At 42.1% G+C, this 19350-nt stretch overlaps 1 protein-coding gene across 1 annotated transcript in view; it reads right to left on the bottom strand.

Annotated features, from left to right (window-relative positions):
* LOC104463620 (amyloid beta A4 protein-like) overlaps positions 1-19350 on the bottom strand; it is a gene marked incomplete at its 5' end in the record, with an annotated part of 88217 nt that overhangs the window by 55063 nt on the left and 13804 nt on the right. Inside the window, 3 exon segments of the mRNA XM_010076025.1 lie at positions 8678-8836; positions 9930-10004; positions 18641-18774. Coding sequence (XP_010074327.1) covers positions 8678-8836; positions 9930-10004; positions 18641-18774 — 368 coding nt within the window.

The following is a 19350-nucleotide window of genomic DNA, read 5'->3' as shown; positions in this document are numbered from 1 at the left end:
AGCAGGATTCACCCCCAAATCTAGTACACCGAGCAGTGATATGAACTCTTGTGATGGCAGAGCAAAGAGGCCACGATGAGCAGTCAAGCACAGAGGTGAGGGAAGGCTCCACAGGCTGTGGGGATGCAGTCAGACCCTGTGTCTGAAGTCATTATATCCATGGTTGTCTATTACTTTGACCCTAGGCAGGAACCTTCAGATTAAATTATAAATCAAAGTAGTGCAATTATCAGCTAAATTAAGTTCCCAAGGCCTGAGCTATGACACTGTCTATGGCAGAAGAACAAATGGCTAACACATCCCAGAGCCAGCTTGGCACCTCTCGCTCTTCATAAATAATTCACCAACCACCAAACTTCATTAAGAAGTTCTGGGTTTAGTACTTGAAATTCGGCTGCATGTTTTGCCAGGGAAAACTCTCTGTATTCACATCTGTAGTCATCTCATAAAAAACATATTGCAGAATAACGAAATTGTATCAGCCACCAGGGGCTACCTAAGCCTCATGAAATAATTCCACTGTTTTCAGTTGTCTGCACTGGTTTTGTTGGCTTGTTTTTTTTGGCTTTCCTCTGAAAGCGACCAGGACACTCCCAACATTACTTCCTTTATTCCCATGTTTTCAGTCACCCTGGCTGATGCTGGTAGCGATCATCATTTATCCAGAGACAAGAATGGCCATTGACTTCCTAAGCAACAGAATCCAGCACCAAATTCAGAATGCGTATTATTTCACGAACCCTCAAGTCTCATGGCACACACTATTTAGGCAAACACAGAAAAAAAGACAGAACACATTGAACAAGGCGCACGGCGTGCAATGCAAGGTGAAGGAGTGTGAACACTGCTGTTACACGCTGCTTCCGACCATTTCAAGCACACACTGTCATGCCGTTTGGTCCCATGGAAGTCATTCCAAAGCTCCCCCTTCTCATCAGATTCAAACACCTACTTTTTATCTAAAACTAAACTCAGACCAATCGTAGCACTTTCACAAGCTATTGTGACAGGCCAACAGACATATTCATGTCTGTGGGTATTTCAGTTAGTTTAAAATCCTGTTTATGATAGAGAACGTTGTCAAAGTATTATTTTATACATAGCTTTTGTGAGTATGTTGAGACTTGCACGTATTCATTTGGTACACAGTAGACAGATTCACAGACTATGTATGTAGTATCCAGGCTTTCTATCTGAACTGTAGGGAATATGCCTACTCTTATTTGGAAGACGGTTCTTTCTGTGAATACAAACATGCACCAGGGCAGAGTTAAGGACCTGTTCTGCAACACCCTGCTTTGAAAGTTTGTTAGTCTTTACTGCTGCTTAACAGGTTTCCAACTGTACCAGACACAAGCCCAGATGAAGTTGGAACTGCTTATGGCTCCTTGGCTACCTGATGGTGAGTTCCTCACTGACTGTTACCCAGTGCCTTTATTTCAGGTGGCATCAGCATCGAGATAAGGTCATTCCCATATGGGAATTGCATATAAGATCTAAAATGCCTGAAAACCAGTTTCTAGTAAATGAAATACATACACATAAACATAAATATTAATATATATGCGTGCAGATGCCTGCCCCATTGTTATGGTTTTGTGTGGGGGTTTTGTCTGGTAGCAGGGAGGGGCCACAATAATGGCTCCTGTAAGGAGCTGCTAAAGGTTTCCCTGGTCTCCAGCTCTGCTGGCAGCAAGGGAGGGGCTGCAGTGATGGCCCCTGTAAATAACTGCTAAGGGTTCATCCCCACCCCCAGCTCCAAGGGTTTAGTAAACAGGAAAGGGGAGTGGGGGAAGGAGTCCCCCCGATCTAGCCTCTGTAAGAAACTGCTGGAAGTTTCCCCAGCTTCAGGCTGGACCCACCCCAGGCCAGGGCTGAGCCAATCAGCGCCTCTGTGAATGACATATTGAAGAGGGGACACGGAACGATGGGGGTCAGTGTGGCCCTGGGCAGTGCCTGTCTTGGGTGGACCAGTCTGGCTGCCCAGCCACCTGCTCAGCTTCTGCGAACTGACCTGCCGTAGCCCAAGCCTCTGCCATGGCTCTCCCGAGAGTCAGTTTCCTTGGGAGCCAATGAAAGACCTGGGGCGGAGAGAGGAGCAAGATTTTGAGATGAAGGACCACATAACACTCTGGTCAGAGGAAAGGAGGTCAAGAAAGGAGAGAAAGCGCCTTCGGCATTTCCCCTGCAGCGTGGTGAAGATTCACGGTGACGCACGGTTTGTCCCTTGGTGCAGCCCATGAGAAGATGCAGCCGTGGAGGACCCCACGTAGGAATTTTGGAGAAGCCCACGCTGGAGCCGGGCAGTTGTCAGGGGACTGTGGCCCCATGTGGAAAGGACTCATGCTGGAGCAGTTTGAGAAGGACTCTCCCATGAGAAGGGACCCCATGCAGCCGGGAAAGACTGTGAGGAGCCCTCCCCTGAGGAGGAAGGAGCAGCAGACTGACGGCACCCCCCCCTCCCCTGCCCCCCTGCACCGCCGGGGGGGAGAAGGTACAGAACAAAGCCTTTGGGCTTTGGGAAGAAGGGAGGGGTGGGGGAGAAGTGCCTTTCTGAGATGTGGTTTCTCTCTCTCAGTATCTTGCTTCTTGTTGTAAATAGTTTAATAAATTCAATTGGTTTTTTGTTCTTCCCAAGTCGTGTCGGTTTCTTGCCCGTGACCCTAAGTGGTGAGTGAAACCCTCCCTGACCCTGCCTCAGCCCACCAGGTGTTTAACAAAAACTTTCCCTGTGGCATTTTTAAACCACGACACTCATGAACTCTACATTGATCCTAGTCTACTATTTCAGATTTTAAGGGAGTGATGAAACAGTGCAATTTCATTAAGTTTGAAGAATAGAAACATCAAATGGAGTTTGGATTGCTACAAGTATAACCTACACTCTCCCCATGGAAATCCAAAATACTTACCACAGAGAAACAACACAAAAATGATATGAAAGCACTCCGTGTATTTAAAATACAACTTCCTGGCTCTGTGCCATGGAACTTCCATGGGAAATTCTGAGCTGGCTTGTTATTTTGATCAAAATTCTCTCTAAATCAGGGAGGAGAGTTTCACAATGCTGCATTGTGCTATTTAATCTTGCCTTTAGAGAAAAATCAATCACCAGTCCTTTCTGATTACTGCTCTTGAAATGAGCAACAATTGCTTCTTCTCATTCACTTATTAGGATTACCTTGTATACCCTATTAGGTATATATTTTACCTGCTATGTTATTAATTTGCAGGTCATGTTTGACATTGCCGTAGTAGTTCATTTTAGGAACATTCAAGAAAGGCTGTCCAGGATGATTACAAGACTTTTCGCTTGTGGGTGAGACACAACTAAACTCCCATCCAGCTACCTTTCCTGTGGAGTTAAAGATGTCTTCTCATAAATTCTGCTAATTTATAAGAAAACATATTACCCCACACATCACAAATACATGCATAAAACAGTACTCAAAACTTCCCTTTGCCTACTCTCCCAGGAACTTTTCCTGGAGCAGAATAAAATAAAAGAAGTATTTGAACCAATTTAATTATTTGCTTTTCAGGATTTGAACTTACTCAGCTTTGACAAATTAAGATAAATTTAGTTTCTGCTCACTCTTTTAAAACTTTGCATTTTAGATTTAATAAACCTGCCGTGGTTTTACAGAACTTAATATCCATCTGGAATGGTCTCTTATGTCTTTAGTTTGCTTGTACAAAAAACGTACCGGCAAACCTAGGTGTATGACTATACCATATGTGCAAGCCCACAGACTCGGGAACAAACAGGACAGTCTGGTTTGATTCACATAGAAGCCTCAGAAGCTGATGGAAAACGGAGTTAGGTGACCACATTTCTCAAAGCCTGACCTGGTTTAAAAGTAGTGCTGAAATCCATGCCATCTGTTTCACAGAATCCTACCAAATTAAGCATGAGAAATTCCACACCTGTAAGTTTATGGTTTTAGAGGACCTGACCTGGTTTAAAAGTAGTGCTGAAATCCATGCCATCTGTTTCACAGAATCCTACCAAATTAAGCGTATGTGAGAAATTCCACACCTGTAAATTTATGGGTTTAGAGGAGCAGAGCTAAAGGGTGGAGTATTAGAGCTGGACTGCTCTTTCCTACTGCACAGGAAGATTTTTATCACTAGATCAGCAGTGACGCTTTGGCCTGCCTCCAGCTGCATATTTCCACAGCAACCTCGTTGGACTCAGGAAAAGCTTCGAGCTTCCTGAATGCAGAGGCACTGAGTAAGGGCCCCTCTGCAGATCCCTCTTCCATGTCCAAACAGCCAAACTTAACTAGTTTCAGCTGACACTGTCCTCCCTCCGTATGAGCAGACACTGGTTCCATAGCACAAAGGTACCAGAGCAAATTCTGATGGGAAGAAGAAAACATCATGGCAAAAAAATTTCAAATGGATAAGGTACATGCTACAGTTGTTCCTAATGATCCTGCTCTGTTTGGCAATAATTTATGTTTCAGTAAAATAGTGCCGAAATAAAAGAAAATAACTTTAAACTGATATTAATCATTATATGTTCACCTTATGTGCAAAGTAAAGACGTTAATTAATTGCATTTCAAAGTTTTCCTTGTTCTAAACCCCTTTATTTTACCACTAGGAGCTGAGATTTATTTTCTGCTTCTCTTTGCCCCCTGCCACCGGCTTCCCACAGAGAATGTGCATCTTTTACCAATGAAGATTAAACAGAGAGACATAAATCCAGCAAAATTTGACATGCAAGTGAAAGAGGGAATATAAACAAATTATAGAATCAACCTGCTCACAGAGAATGATGGATTTGAATTCCTCTATTTAACTTGCAAAAGGAAGGGGAAAATTTCCAACTGTTTTAAAAACTAGAGGCATATTGGTTCCAGCTGCCATTAATTCTCCTTTTCTGTAGTAAGGCCATCAAGCAGGATAAAACAATACAGTATTTCGACACTGGATACTGAACAGCTGCACCCCATTTTCAAAGGCAACAAAGTATAGCAGCATAGTCAAGCTGCGTCAAGAATTGGGGATGAGGATCAAATTTTAAGTTTCTGGGCAGCCTGCACGACAGTGCTTCTGAGAACAGAACAACAGTACAAATATTTGGTTTTGCTCATATTTGTTTTCTAGTAGACCTTGAAGCCATGCAATTTCGTCTCTATATGCTCCCTGGCTCCTTGATGCCCAGAGTGGCACCCTGAAGCCCTCCTCTGACACTGGCATTGGGCAATCACCTGCATAACACCTGAAAAAACCTGCAGTTAAAGTTTCTGGTCTCGTATAGAAGCTATTCATAAAAGATTCCCAGAATTTTGCAGTTTTAGGTAGAACGGCACGGAAAACCACAGATTTTCTAGGCACGTATAAGAATAGACTACACTACTGGCCCAGACCAAAGATTCCCCTAACCCCATATCTTGCTACGCTACATAGAAAGCCTCCTCCAAAGGAGCAAGTAAATGATGATACTGCTCCTCATAGAGCCTTCAAGCTTCCTTGTGTCCACAGCTCAAGGACTTTCCAAGCTAGAAAAAGTTTCTCTTCAGCTCCCCTGAAGAGGCTACGCCTTGAACACAAGCACCACATAATCTGTATGCACGCAGAAAACAGGAGTTCCTAGTGTATCGGGATTTTGTCACTCAGGGAGAACCATGCACCACATCCATGATCAGTTTGATGGCACCGGGAAAGACAGATGCACTGTGTTCCTATGATAACCGATAGGCAGGCACAGACTAGTCATGCATTGCTAGACATCCAAAAGCAAAATGAAATCCTGTTGCTTTAAGTGGTCTGCCAGAAGTCAAAAAAATCTTGGGAAATGTTCAAATTCAAGTACAAGGCAATATGTCCAAGTGATTAAACAGCACACGGAAAACACTTTTTGCACACACACACATCTATATACATTGCATATACACACCAGACTGATGGTAACCCTTCTAGCTGTGTGCAGAAGATGTACACTTCAATAAAAAAGTCCAACTTAATTTTTTAATTTAAACTCAAATCCTGTCTGTATAACTTTGGAGAAAGAGACTCCATTGCTTTAAATATTCAGAACTAACTTTTGTAGTAAACATATTAAGAGCAAACCATGTAATTTGAAGCAGGCTGTGAAAGGGTGTTCTTAAAAATATTTTGGAGAACTCCAGAAAGACTTCCCTTTTGTAAGGTTACTTAACAAGGCACCAGTAAGGTTATGACTTAACTCTCTCAAATACAAAACAACTGCATCAAATGTACTTTTAGTTTATTAGGGAACCGTCAGAGAGAAACATAGTTAGGGTATCAGAGCTGAATTTTCCATTAATCACATTTTCTCTTTGGCTAGGCAGCCAAAGGTTGGATTCACAGTGTATTCAGATTTCTGGCTCCATACCCTGCACAGCGGTTAGTGGACTGAATTCATTCATTAGGCCGTTCAGCTGTCATCAATCACTCCTCAGGTTTCACTCTCTGCCCCACAATAAAAATCAGACCAACCCTCCTACTGAACTCAAGGTCAGTTTTTTCATGCGTTCTGGCACACATCTGACCAGTAGTTCAGAGGCACACACCTGAACTGTCAGTAACTACAGAGCACACAACCAAAAAATGCTGAGGCAAGGACAGTACCATCAACAAGACTGGAAAAAGAACTGTTTAAAGACATTATTCTTTAAACTGTTCACCCCCATTAGTTTTCAGATGAATCCCTATTTGGTAGTACCTTCAGCTGATGTTACCTCCATGCTTGCTGTCTGCTCCCTTCAGAATGATTAGCTTTTATAGGTACACAATATAGGATGCACCTCAGTCTTTCAAAAACTTACTTCTAGTGGACTCATGTATCAAACAGGGTTCTTTGACACAGCCTTTCAGGCCTGATGTTCTCCCACTTACGCAGTAAATGTATTATTAAATGTCCTGGGAGCTGACAACAAGCAGTCCAGGCAGAAAATGCAGGTTTTTCTGGTCCTAAAGGCAATGTTAATATTTTTGCCCCTTGGTGTTCTGCAGCTGAAGTTTTGTGGTCTTTTTGTTTGTTTGTTTTTTTTTTTTTTGTTTTCCTTTTTTTTCCAGCAAAGATGTCATCTGCATTCCACAAACACAAAAGGTCCAGTTTCCTTGTGCTAGGAATGAAGTTCCACAGTTTGGCAGCTCTAGAGACCACTCTGCTGTTATGTGTGGTCCCCATCTTCACCTTTCACAACCTCAGACACCCACAGAACCAAGTTGTCAGCCTGATCCACACACAAGTTGAAATCAAATAATTTTTTCTGGGAGACGTCTCAGACAGGATGACATTTGCCCGAGGCTCAACTTTACAGCAACAGATGATTGGCTAATGCCAAGTGCGAAACCGTATCTCAGGCGAACTACCCAAAACCACACTGCAAGAAAGAAAACATGACCTGCAGCCAGTGTATGCACTCACCTCATCTCACACTCAGTTCTGAGCTGCAGTCTCCAGTTTCCTAAAGGAAGCTGCATCCCAGCTGGTAATTTGCTAATCCATCTGCTAATGAGACACTTGAGTCCAAGCCCTTCACTACCCTCACAACAGTCAGAAATCACAATATGCATCTCACACTCAGACCAAACAACAACCTCTACCAATTTAATACAGACTAGCTTCATTGTCCACAAATTACTATGCTGCAAAATACAGATTAACTCTTCATACAACTATTCTAACATCTCCTCGTGAGGCTTTTACCTGAGTAAAAGATTTGTCTTTTATTTGGCACACAGTAAAAACAAGAGAGTTTTCCACCATGGGGTGAAGAAAAAAGTTTGATGATGATAAAGAACTAAAACAATGATCACTTTTCCATGCTCACTGAATACTCAGGGTTCTCTGCAGAAATAAATTCACTTAAAGCGTGTAAAAACCAGGTTAAGCTGTATTGATCCAATTCTCTGTGAGGCCAAATTCAGGATCTAATGGCTACATCTTACACTGCTGACCCAAAAGTCTTTTAAAAACATGATTTTTTTCCATCTAGAAAGTGTTCAAGAGGTGACAGATATACAAAACATTTGACTTTTCCTACAGTGTTCATGCAGATTCTTTTCTTCTGGAGCTCACAGGCCAGTTATTTTGGTATTTACTACAAACATCACAGATATGGAGTCATTAAAAATTCCATTCAATCCACATTCTGAACTTAGTGATCACCCACCAATGGTGATCACATCCAACAGACAACTTTGAATTGCTAGTGTGCGATCTTCACACCATCCAAAAATCCTCACAGGATCCTTCACCGAACATTTCAACAGTTCAACAAGCAAAACAGAAAATCACAACCACCCTCATCCTTAAGCTCCACCGTGACATGATGAAGTATCCTACTGTGCATCACTTGGACAGATGCTTCATCATCCTTCTGCAGGATCCATGAATGGCTACAATTTCTGACAACCAAATCACTTTCACGTTATTTACTTAAGTATCTTTATGTATATATGTATCTATCTATAGGAACGCACGGGGGGTGCGTGCTTGTGCCTACGTTTAAGTAAGTAATTCTAAATTAAGTCTAAATTCTTAACTTTCAAACTAGCTGACTGCTGTAGTAGCTCTTGCACAGGGAACACACACGTGCTGCTCCATAGCTGGACTGTACCTGAGCACACCTCCTTTTTCCCCAGGATGACTACAGTGATTTTGACATAGCTGACAGAGCTTGTGGTATTGCACTTACCCTGGGTGGGACAGTCTGCAGGGCTGTGATATAGTTCTCCAGAGCAATGCGGCGACGGTCATTCAGCATGGCTTCCACCCGTGCCATATGAGTCTCCACCAGCTGCTGTCTTTCATTTGCTGCTTCTTGTTCCAGGGATTCCACTTTCTCCTGGAAATGCTGAAAAAAACATCCATCACAACAGGAACAGTGTAGACATCAGCAGAGACCAGCAGCCGTGAACACCTCCATCTGCAGATCACCAAAATCTTTTCCCATGTCAGTCTAGTTCAGCTCCCAGGAACTCTGCACTGAACACACCTTTTACTGATTTCAGTGGGAACTGTTGATGCCCTGTATATCTGAACAACTGGCCACAATTCATTAATCTAATCAAATATTCCGCACAACCACCAGTGAATCCTTCATTTGCCCCAAGACACTGGTTCAGCACTAGAGAATTGTGCCTAGAGGAGGGTGGAGTTTGGCAAGCATCCACTCCCTGCCATCATGAGTCGCCAACATGTCTTCATGAGCAAATCTTTTCTTTGGGGGTGGGGGGAATTCTAACTTGAACAGAGGCACTAGAATTTCTTATAAACTGGCCACCATGAAGAAAAGTCAAGCCCAAATTCATTCCAATAAAGGAAAAGAGTGACTGGGTAAAATGCACATAGAGTAAAGCTGTGGGATCTAATGTGCAATGCAATCTGGCTCTGGATGTTCCCTTTTTAGAGTTTTGCACTGAAATCATGCTAGCAGTACTGAATAATATCTGACATAGCCACAGCGGGATTCTAGGAGTGTCTGGCTTGTCAGGATTTTTGAATCATAGTCTAATTGTGGATAAAAGGATTTTTTGCTGAGGGTTTATTTCAGATAAAACTGATGGCGATTTCTTCCTTAAATCACATTTTCCATCTCTGCTTTGAGCTTAGGTTCTGCAGCTTATATCAGTTCATCACAGCCCAAGTTTTGAAAGGGGCCTGTGGAAACCGAGTTTTCAGTTCTCACTGAAGGCAAATCAATTCAAGTGAAATTCTACCCCTCCGTGCAGTCATGAGTGATGTCCCACTGCTGTTCCAGGGACTGTCCGCAAAGTACGGAGACGTCCAGCAGCCACTAACAGCTGGAAATAAAAATAGCAGCAGCAAGAGTGAAGAATAACATTAAATCCCCATAGAAGTAGATGTTAAACTTCTATCACACTCAGCACCCCTTGTATTTTAACTGCGGCCCTAGTGGGTAAGGTTGTGGTTGCGTTTTCTTTTACCTGGATGACAGCTTTCTTGTCAGCCTTTGGCAAGTTCTTTGCTTGGCGTTCTGCCTCTTCCCACTCTCTCATGACCTAATGAACATAACAAGGAGCGTGACTTTCCCCTTTTCCTCCATTGTCTCAGGGCTTAGCAACAGCCAAGCACTGCAGCTGACAGTCATCTTTTTACATTCCTCTCCTCCTTTTATCTCTATTAAAAAAGCAGTTACAACATTTAACAAAGGTAGGATCCTGTTATTAAATTAAACAAAGACAGTACTTCTGTGTCTGAACATCGTGCCAAGCTCTCACAACTCCGTTGTGAAGCAACACAGCCGTTAACCAGCCCTCAAGCGAGGGAAGTGGAGGTCTCTCTGGGTGAACACACCAACCCCTTTTCATCTCAGACAGAAAGGAAACAGCTTCCCTCTATTGTATGTCCTTGATCAAAATGAGTGAACTTCAACTTGTTCTAATTGACACTTCTTTGGTACCACAAAAATTTTTAGATTTATTTGGACCGCATTTCTGGCTTTTGAGTAGGACAGATCAAGAATTACACGCAATTTGTGCTAGTCTGTCCACAAATAGGTGTCTGACACTTCAAAAATTTATATCTCAAGTAAAACGCTGACAGAAAAATGATGTAGAAGAACTTTCAGTTCCATTCCTTTCAGTAACATGAGAGACCACCTCCTCCTGTAACACAGGGCAGTATTTCAATAGTCAGGGAGTGAGCTACTCTTAACTTGCTGCCCATGACATCTGAAACCTTCTCATGGTCCTACTTACAGGGACTTTACTCATTTCACACCTAGATAACAATCTCCTCAGATAACACATTTTATGCAGGAACAATTGCTCTCACCAATGCAGTGCACACAAATAAGTCACTTATTTACCACATTGGCACACTGTCAGAAGACGAGTGAAGAAACCTAGAAGTAACTATTCAAAATGTGCATTTCCTTTCTCACCAAAAAACCACACTTCACACTGTCATACCATTTAATAGAAATAGTCAAACATACCCTTTCTAAAGGGGATTTTAGAAAAGCTCAGAGTCTGCATGCATAACTGAAATTTTACTGAGACCAATACCAAAGGCAAGAGAAATTAGACCTCCTGCGTCTCACAACTGCAAATTGAGCCTCCACCACTCAGGGCCCATTCTCAGGCTCCCCAGTTTTGCCACATGCTGGGGACGTTGTTAACCAGGTCCCTTGATGGACAGATTGGAGACCACTGGTGGTGCCTCAGAGTATCTGGTTGAGCCTGTGCCTTTAAAAATAAAACAAACCCAAACCAAACCTGAGCTTAAAGGAGACTTTTACAAGTCCCAGTCCTTGAAATGTAATCCCTTCTCAATCCTGCGTAGGGTTGTAGACCCTAACAATTGACCAGCATGTACTCAAGACTGACTCAACGTATGGGATTTGGTTGTCAACTTTTCATCTTCCTTTTGACACAAAGCCTGGGAATGTATTTCAGGAGAGCAACCAATCAGTCACAGTAAAAAAAGGGTCAACTCACTATCAGTGAAATTATTTATCTGTAAGAGATTTTAGCCTCAATAACAACCTGAGAGTGGCGACGTATTTTGGGAAGCTAATGTGATGCTGAAAACTTTAAAGTGGGAACTGGTTTTGTCTGCTTCTAGGCTTCAGTAGGGGCAGGAACAGACAGCAGTTGTAAGCACAAAGACCTGAAGTCAAGTACTTCGAAATCACAGTCGTAACTTCACTCTGCTGTTTACTGGGAACTCTAAGCTCAACCTTAAATCCCTAGAGTTGTACTTACAACATACATAACCTCGCAGCCTAAAAGTACCTCTTCAGTTTACATTATCTACTCATCAGACAAACACGCATTCATGTACAAGTTGCAGCCAAGCTCTAGGGAAGCAGGAAACCAAAATTTACAAGGAGACATGAAATTACTTGCAAGGGGCTGTAGTAAGCAGATGATGACAGAGAACACGATGCTCAGTGCACTGAAGTTCCAAGTCGCCCCACCACCAGTTACTTTCTCAGTACTTTGGCACAGGAGATTTTACTACTTCTCTGACAAAGCAGGACTAGAGGACATAATCTGACACCACAATTTAGAGCACCATGATGTGTTCTCGAAAAAAATTATTAATGCTCAGAGTGCTGCTGTGTATTAAGGGCACATTAGGTATTCATCTCTTAATTGTACGCTTAGGCCATATGATTGTGGTGGCTGAGAAAGCTTAATTCATGTATACAGGCAGCACACCTTTCTAGAGACCTGAAATGTCACTGGTGCCAGGATGTGAACATTACAGAAGACCCAGAAATTATGACATTAATTCAAGACCCAGAAATTATGACATTAATTCAAGTCATAAACTACAATGATGTGCTCAAGCTTGAGCATTGGCCTAGGTTAGCAACTTTATGATTTTCTTCTCCCTCTTCTCCTTTTATGTCTTCAAATCACATCTCTGACATCTGCTTAATACTCTTTTTCACTCTGAATGAACAGTTGTTGCGGTTTCAGAACAACCATTCCCTTACCATCTTTATACCCCAAACTAACCCTCTGCTAATCCATAAGATGAAAACAGATATTGTGGGTAATGTGATAAGGAGACCTTTGGCTAGACCAGGTCTCCCTACCAGTTTTATTTCTCTAAACCTTTCAAGGCATGGAAGGCAGGATGATAAACTGGCAGCCTACACAGCTACTTGGGAGGGATGTAAATTACAGGCTTCGGAGTTCAGCTCTGGTGCAATGACAGTGAATGGCTTGCGAAAAAATACAGAATGACATGGCTGTTTCCAGAAACAATATTCAACGTAAAGACTGCAGAAGCTGTGCTTCGAGTACTGATTTTTGCAACTGAGAAGACTTCAGTGGTTGAAAGCATCTGTGTGTGCACTAACTAAAGATACAGCTGCGCCACAGCTATCTATGGGTGGTCATGCTACCACCCAGAGAAAACTTCTGCTCTCACCAAAGGTCATCACTTTAGAGAATTATGACTAAGAAATATGCTATAGCATGCTGTAGGAAACCAAAGATCAAGAAGGGAAGAAAAAATTCTCCAGATATGAATGTGCAGAAAGAGGTTGAACTTGGCATCTGTGCATTTATAAATCTATTCTCCTTCATTGACAGCACAGACCTATCAAAGCCACACAGATTAATGGCTCTTCAAGGCTTGGTGGCTTTGTGCAGGGAACGTGACAACTTCTGGTTGAGATTTAAGAAGCAAGCCATTTCAAAATTGAACTTCTTCACAACTCAGGACTTAGTGCCTGGCAGTCTACTTTTGAAATAGTGCTGTAGGCGACAGCAAGAGGGATAAGATGTACAGAAGGTGTCACTCATTATTAAGAGAGATAGTAAGCACAAAAATCTCATTATATTGAAAACAGCAGAATTTACTCCCATTTTTTTACAGTGGGGCACAGAAGTATATCTGCAAGAGATGAAATTATGACAGACATTTGGGATACAGCAATCAGTCCAGCAGAGGTGCTTGCCTGAAGGTCTGCATGCCAATAAGAAGCCTACCTTTGTCAAGGACTTTTGCTCCACACCTAAGTCTTGACTCTTCTTCTGGAAGTAATATCATCAAACCTCACCAAAGAGCCCTGAGCATAACTGTGGGTGATATTCCTACCAAGACGACAGTTTTAGGGAAGGAAAGAGCCCTCCCACACACAATAATAGAGATGGTGGGACCTAGGGAATACAGGAACCAGTATTATTTAACATCTTTGTTGAGGACAAGGACAGTGGGATTGAGTGCAAGTTTGCCAACGATACCAAGCTGTGTGGTGTGGTCAACATGCTGGAGGGAAGGGATGCCATCCAGAGGGACCTTGACAGGCTTGCGAGGTGGGCCTGCGCAAACCTCATGAAGTTCAACAAGGCCAAGTACAAGGTCCTGCACATGGGTCAGGGCAATCACAAACATTGATACAGCCTAGGCAATGAGTGAACTGAAAGCAGCCCTGCAGAGAAGGACTTGGGGATACTGGTGGATGAAAAACTGAACATGAGCAGGCAATGTATGCTCACAGCCCAGAAAGCCAACCACATCCTGGGCTGCATCAAAAGTATTAGTAGCAGATCAAAGGAGGCAATTCTCCCCCTCTACTTTGCTCTTGTGAGACCCCACCTGCAGTACTGCATCGAGCTCTAGAGTCCTCAGCACAGGAAAGACATGGACCTGTTGGAGCGAGTCCAGAGGAGGGCCACAAAGATGATCAGAGGGCTGGAGTTCCTCCCATACTAGGACAGGCTGAGGGAGTTGGGCTTGTTCCTCCTGGAGAAGAGAAGGCTCCGGGAAGACCTTATAGAAGCCTTCCAGTATTTAAAGGGTGCCTACAGGAGGGATGGGGAGGCACTCTTGATCAGGGACTGCAGTGATAGGATGAGGGGCAATGGTTTTAAGCTAAAAGAGCGTAGATTTAGGTACAATAATTCTTCAGTGGTATTGAGCCTGAGTTGGGTGATTAAACTGTTACACAAACAACTAGGTTGGCAAAACCTTAGGCCAGGCTGGATGAGGTTTTGAGTGGCCTGGTCTAGTGGGATGTGTCCCTGCCCATGGCAGGCGGGCTAGAACTCGATGATCTTTAAGGTTGCTTCCAACCCAAACCATTTATTGTGCCACTGGCTCTAAAAAACAGTTGAAGACTTCTCCAGAATGTTGGAACTAGTGGCATGCAATGATCCAAAAAAAGTCTTGAACATAACACCAGCCCTATTCAGGCTTGTTGAGGACTGCGGTATTTTCAGATACTTGCTTTGGAAATGAACTTCCAAGAGGCAAGACTATTCTAGGAGACAAGGTATCATTAAGTTCCTATCATAAGTACTGTACGTGCTACGATTCCTAAAATATTGTAAGCAGCCAGAGGAAGAGTAAATTTAAGACACGAGGATGTCACAAGATGTTTGAGGTGAGAAATGTTTAAATATACTTCTCCCTTGAGTAAGGTTCAATATCTGGTTCCACCAGGTTATTTACAGTAGCTATTTAAGTGAAGGAGCTGTACAGGAGTTAACAAACTGGAAAGAGAATGAGGAAAAGGGGAATTGCACCGAAACAGGAAACGGGAACTTGCATCTTGCAATCAGTTGGCATAATGTCTCCCTGTTATACGTCAGAGAATAGCGAACATTTAAAGGTTACACATGCATCACTAAATAGCTATCCTGTTTGCATGGGAATGTAGCTTTACTGTTATTTGGATTTGCATTAATAATTCTCGGGAAAAGCTTAAAATTGTATGATAATGTAACTCTCTTTTTACAGTAGTGCCTAGCAAAGTTCATAAGCCTTGTTGCTCCAGATGCTGTGCAAGACGTAAAGACAGAAAAACTTCCGTGGTCTGTAGTCTAAAGGGACGGACACTTAAGAGGACAAGGGATTAAAATAGTCTGAACTAGAGGTGCATCAGATCATCATACTAAGGAGCACAGACTCCTTAACAAGAGTGTCTTTTATGAACTACGAACCACCACAACACTGACAGAAGCTAGGTCTCTGCCTGTGTGAATATCTTTATGCAAGAGAAAAAGAAACACGAGCTGTCAGAATTTCATGGCAAACAAAGGGAAATCTCAGAAAGAGGATATACAGAATATCTGCATTTGCCCTGATGTTTTGATTAAAATATGTCATTTCCATTTATTTTTTTTAATGATAAACTTCCCTACTCCCTAGATGACTACATTTTATATGCAAATGAGAAGGCATCTGATTTTTTTATTAATCAGCTGTTGCAAAGTAAAGTGTGCATCAAATCAAATACTGTTTTAAAACTAGCTGCTTTATTAAATAGAAATATCTGTATTTTGTGAATAAACCAATTTATTTCAGTTTATGACATTTATCAAGATTAAAGAATGATTTAATAATTTCCTCTCTTTTTAACAGAAGAAGAATGGGCATTTCTGCTGCTTTATAAGCCCTCATTTCTCAGCTTTGAAAGAACTGGACTTTGAGCAAAAAAAAAAAACCCAAATGTAGTCAGTGCAGCTGGAGGACTCTCACTTAACTTTTTTTTTTTTTTAAGAAAAAAACTGACACCAAAAATTGAGTTAATTTACTCAGCATTGTTTTCAACATAACAAATAACAGCTTCAAATTAATTTTGAGTTAAATATGTATTAAGAACACACCTGATTTTAAAGAATATATAAAAAGCAATTTTTAAATAAATTACCAGAAAATTAGACCAGTGGTCTCACAGACGTATCACAGTTCATGTGATGAAACACAGAGTGGTACACTAGCTGGCTTTTCTACTTCTCCATAAGATCTTACATTTTTTTAAACATTTGAAATGTTAACTGGGAGAGGCTAGTTCAATACTGTACAAAACACTACTCATAGAAGGGAAAAGTAACTTTCAAAAACTTAACTCTCTTCTTCAAAGCTCTGCAGGGGTTCTGTGTACTTTGAGACACACGTTTTTTAAGCTGAGAATTCACAAGCAGCTTAAGCAAATTAAAGATCAAAGATCTTTCTTTCTCAGTGTACCCATCGTGCTGATGTTTCTCAGGTCTGAGTTAGCTTGCTGAACTGGCCAGAGTTGGTTATTTTTCTTTTTTTTGCTGGAAGACTGACATCGCAGTGAGATGAGGGAGCTGACCTGCCTCACCCCGCAGCTGTACGCTCATTAGTGCTGACAGAAAGGATGTCTGGGACCGTGCTAACAAGGGCAGAACACGTGCAGCACCAGTGTGATCCTCCGTCAAACCCTTGAACCACAGCCTTCGTTTATGAGGTTGCCCCAAACGCGCATGGTAAAATGTGCAGCACATTTACCCAGAAGTTTTCTGATGCTATGGCTCAGTGCTTTTCCCAGTTAACTTTGTTGGCCTCAAGCACCAACAATGTACAGTCTCTCTGCATGTCGTTTTCTAGGTGCCTGTGCATTCGATTAGCTATTTTCCACAAACCATGAGCTTTGCAGAAAATAGAAAATACACAGTTCACCAAAATACTGCCCTTAATTACTCAGCTTAACCTTTACATATTTAGATTTTAGAGACAAACCTGAAACCACAGGGAATCTGAGGACTGTCTAAAGGGAAACCTGCGTTTCACACTCTGTCCTTCACTTTGAAGACACACAGATCTACAGTGTTTTTTTTAAAAAAGGCTATTTCAAGGGGAAGTAATAATGGGGTGATGACTGCATTACCCGCCGACTCTCTGCGTGCCTGGCCAGGGCATGATCTCTCTCCTCCACCAGGCAGCCTGCGTGCGCAACATTTTTCATCATCCCAATTCCCAGCCCATCCTTCCCAAACTGAGTACTGCACCATCACAGAAATTTGTTACGGAGAGGACTGGGATGAACTGCTCCCTCAGTGGGAACACAGCACACGAGCCATTGCTCACCTCCCCCTGGACTCACCTCACGGCTGCTGACCAGCCCCAAGCTGGGTGCTGCTCGCACCCACGCTCAGCAGCACTTGCACTGCCGCCCTCATAGCCACCGGTCGTTATAATTAAGTTGTTTAGTCTTCCAGAGCAAAGGAGATTACAACACGAGGAAAAGCATTAAACTAGGACTGTTTTCTCTATTTAAGAAGGAGGTAGCTTGTTCGGGCTACAATGCTTCCCACACAGAGGCAGGTAAGTATCTTCCTGTCTATTAAGTGTCATATTCATGGCATATGGTTTGCACTGATCAGGTGACTGCTTCATGTAAGATGCTCTGCTCTATTTATTAGAAAAGTGCCAGGCATAGCTACAGTGCCAGTAGATGGAGACTTACTCTAAGAGCTTAATTTCAGGCCTGCTCAAACATTTGAGCCCAGAGCTGAAGGTTAATGTGTCAGTAAAACACAGAAATACTGAAAAGCAACAGGGGAACAAAATTACAAGGAAAAGTTATAGTAAAACATCTACACAGATAAGCGCAGTGCATCTGAACTGTACCACATTCACTTTTGTGGTTGTTCCATCCTCAAAAACATATGCATCAGAAGCTTTCCTTTAAACCTCTCATATTTTTCCTTTGTTGTTATCAGAGCAGAACTGTGACAATTTTTTATTGGCATTGCTATTATAACCCCTATTTCTGAGAGAGTGGACAGCTCATCTCTTAGTGTTTAATAGGATTAAAAACAGCGTACAGATTCAGGCTGCACAAATCTTTTTGGTTAAAGGAAAAAAATGGTTGATGCAGTTGGATTTTTGTTCAGTTCAAAGGCACTTATTTCTCCTCTTTTCTTCAGCTTTAGATGCATTTCATGTTACCTCGAGGCTCAAGATCACTAGATGAACATATGCGAGGTTATGTTACCCCAGGGCATGGCCATCTACGGGTACACAGGGAGAATGAAGCTCACCAGAAGCAGCCTCCCTCAGCTGCTACAAAGGAAGGATGACTAACACAGTGGTCAAGTTCTTTACTTAGAAATAAAAATAATCTCACAAATCAAACATTCTTCCACAAAGATGAGAGCAATTTTTAACAAACTTTTTTTTTTCCTTTTTACAAGCAAAAGTAACTGTAGCAACTTACAGCTGTGACCCAACCAAAAATGTATGTCCCTGCAAGCCGAATACTTAGATAGTCAGAAAGGCAGTAAATGGTGTATTTACAACATCACAAATAGGCAGGGCAGCTGGCTGAAGCCTTGGGAAATAAGAATACGAAGGACTCCGAGCATCTTGTGCCTTAACAGACAAAACTCTCACATTTAGGAATAAAGACATCTCCCCTTACCTGAGACATCCTTTCACGATGCTTAGCTTCAAGTCTCTCTTTGGCTTTCTGGAAATGGGCATGTTCATTCTCATCTCCAGGTGTCTCCAAATATTTGTCAACAGCATCAGGAGTGCTAGCAGCAGTAGTAGGGACTGAGGTAAAATGTTGAGGTGGGGGGGAGAGGGAAGGGAGAGGGAAGAAAAGCAGAATTTCTACGTTAGTACAGGTAAAATTTAGTTGGACCAAGCAAGAAACATCTGTTCTAATTTCCATCAGAATAAAGCCATTCATTTAACGTCAGAGGAGGATATAAAAATGTGGTTTAGGTGGATATATTATAAACAGAAACACATATAATTATTCTAGGATTTCCCCCCGCCCCATTTTATAAACCAGGAGAAACTCTTCACAGAGAAAAAAGCAATGTTATTCAAATGGGTTAGAAACTGCTGCCAAAGGAAAAATAAGCCTTGCAATGACTAAAGTACATAAAAAGGCAAGGTTACATGCTTTGTACATTAGTTTATTTTTAAAAGGTAAACTGTAATACACATGAGTGCCAACACAAATACATTTTAAAGCACCTATGGACCTCACAGTACCCTAATGAAATACCTCAAATCCTTCCCTTAGTGCCAGTTTGACCTCACAGATATTTACTTTAACAACTTTGATTAAGAAAACCCTCATGGATGCTGTAAATAATCAGCAAGCTTGCACTAATTGCT

Source organism: Pterocles gutturalis, unplaced genomic scaffold, assembly GCF_000699245.1.
Source record: "Pterocles gutturalis isolate BGI_N339 unplaced genomic scaffold, ASM69924v1 scaffold7723, whole genome shotgun sequence".
In the NCBI taxonomy this organism is placed as follows: domain Eukaryota; kingdom Metazoa; phylum Chordata; class Aves; order Pterocliformes; family Pteroclidae; genus Pterocles; species Pterocles gutturalis.
The sequence above is the reverse complement of the archived record's forward strand: the minus strand, read 5'-3'. Positions and strand labels throughout refer to the sequence as shown.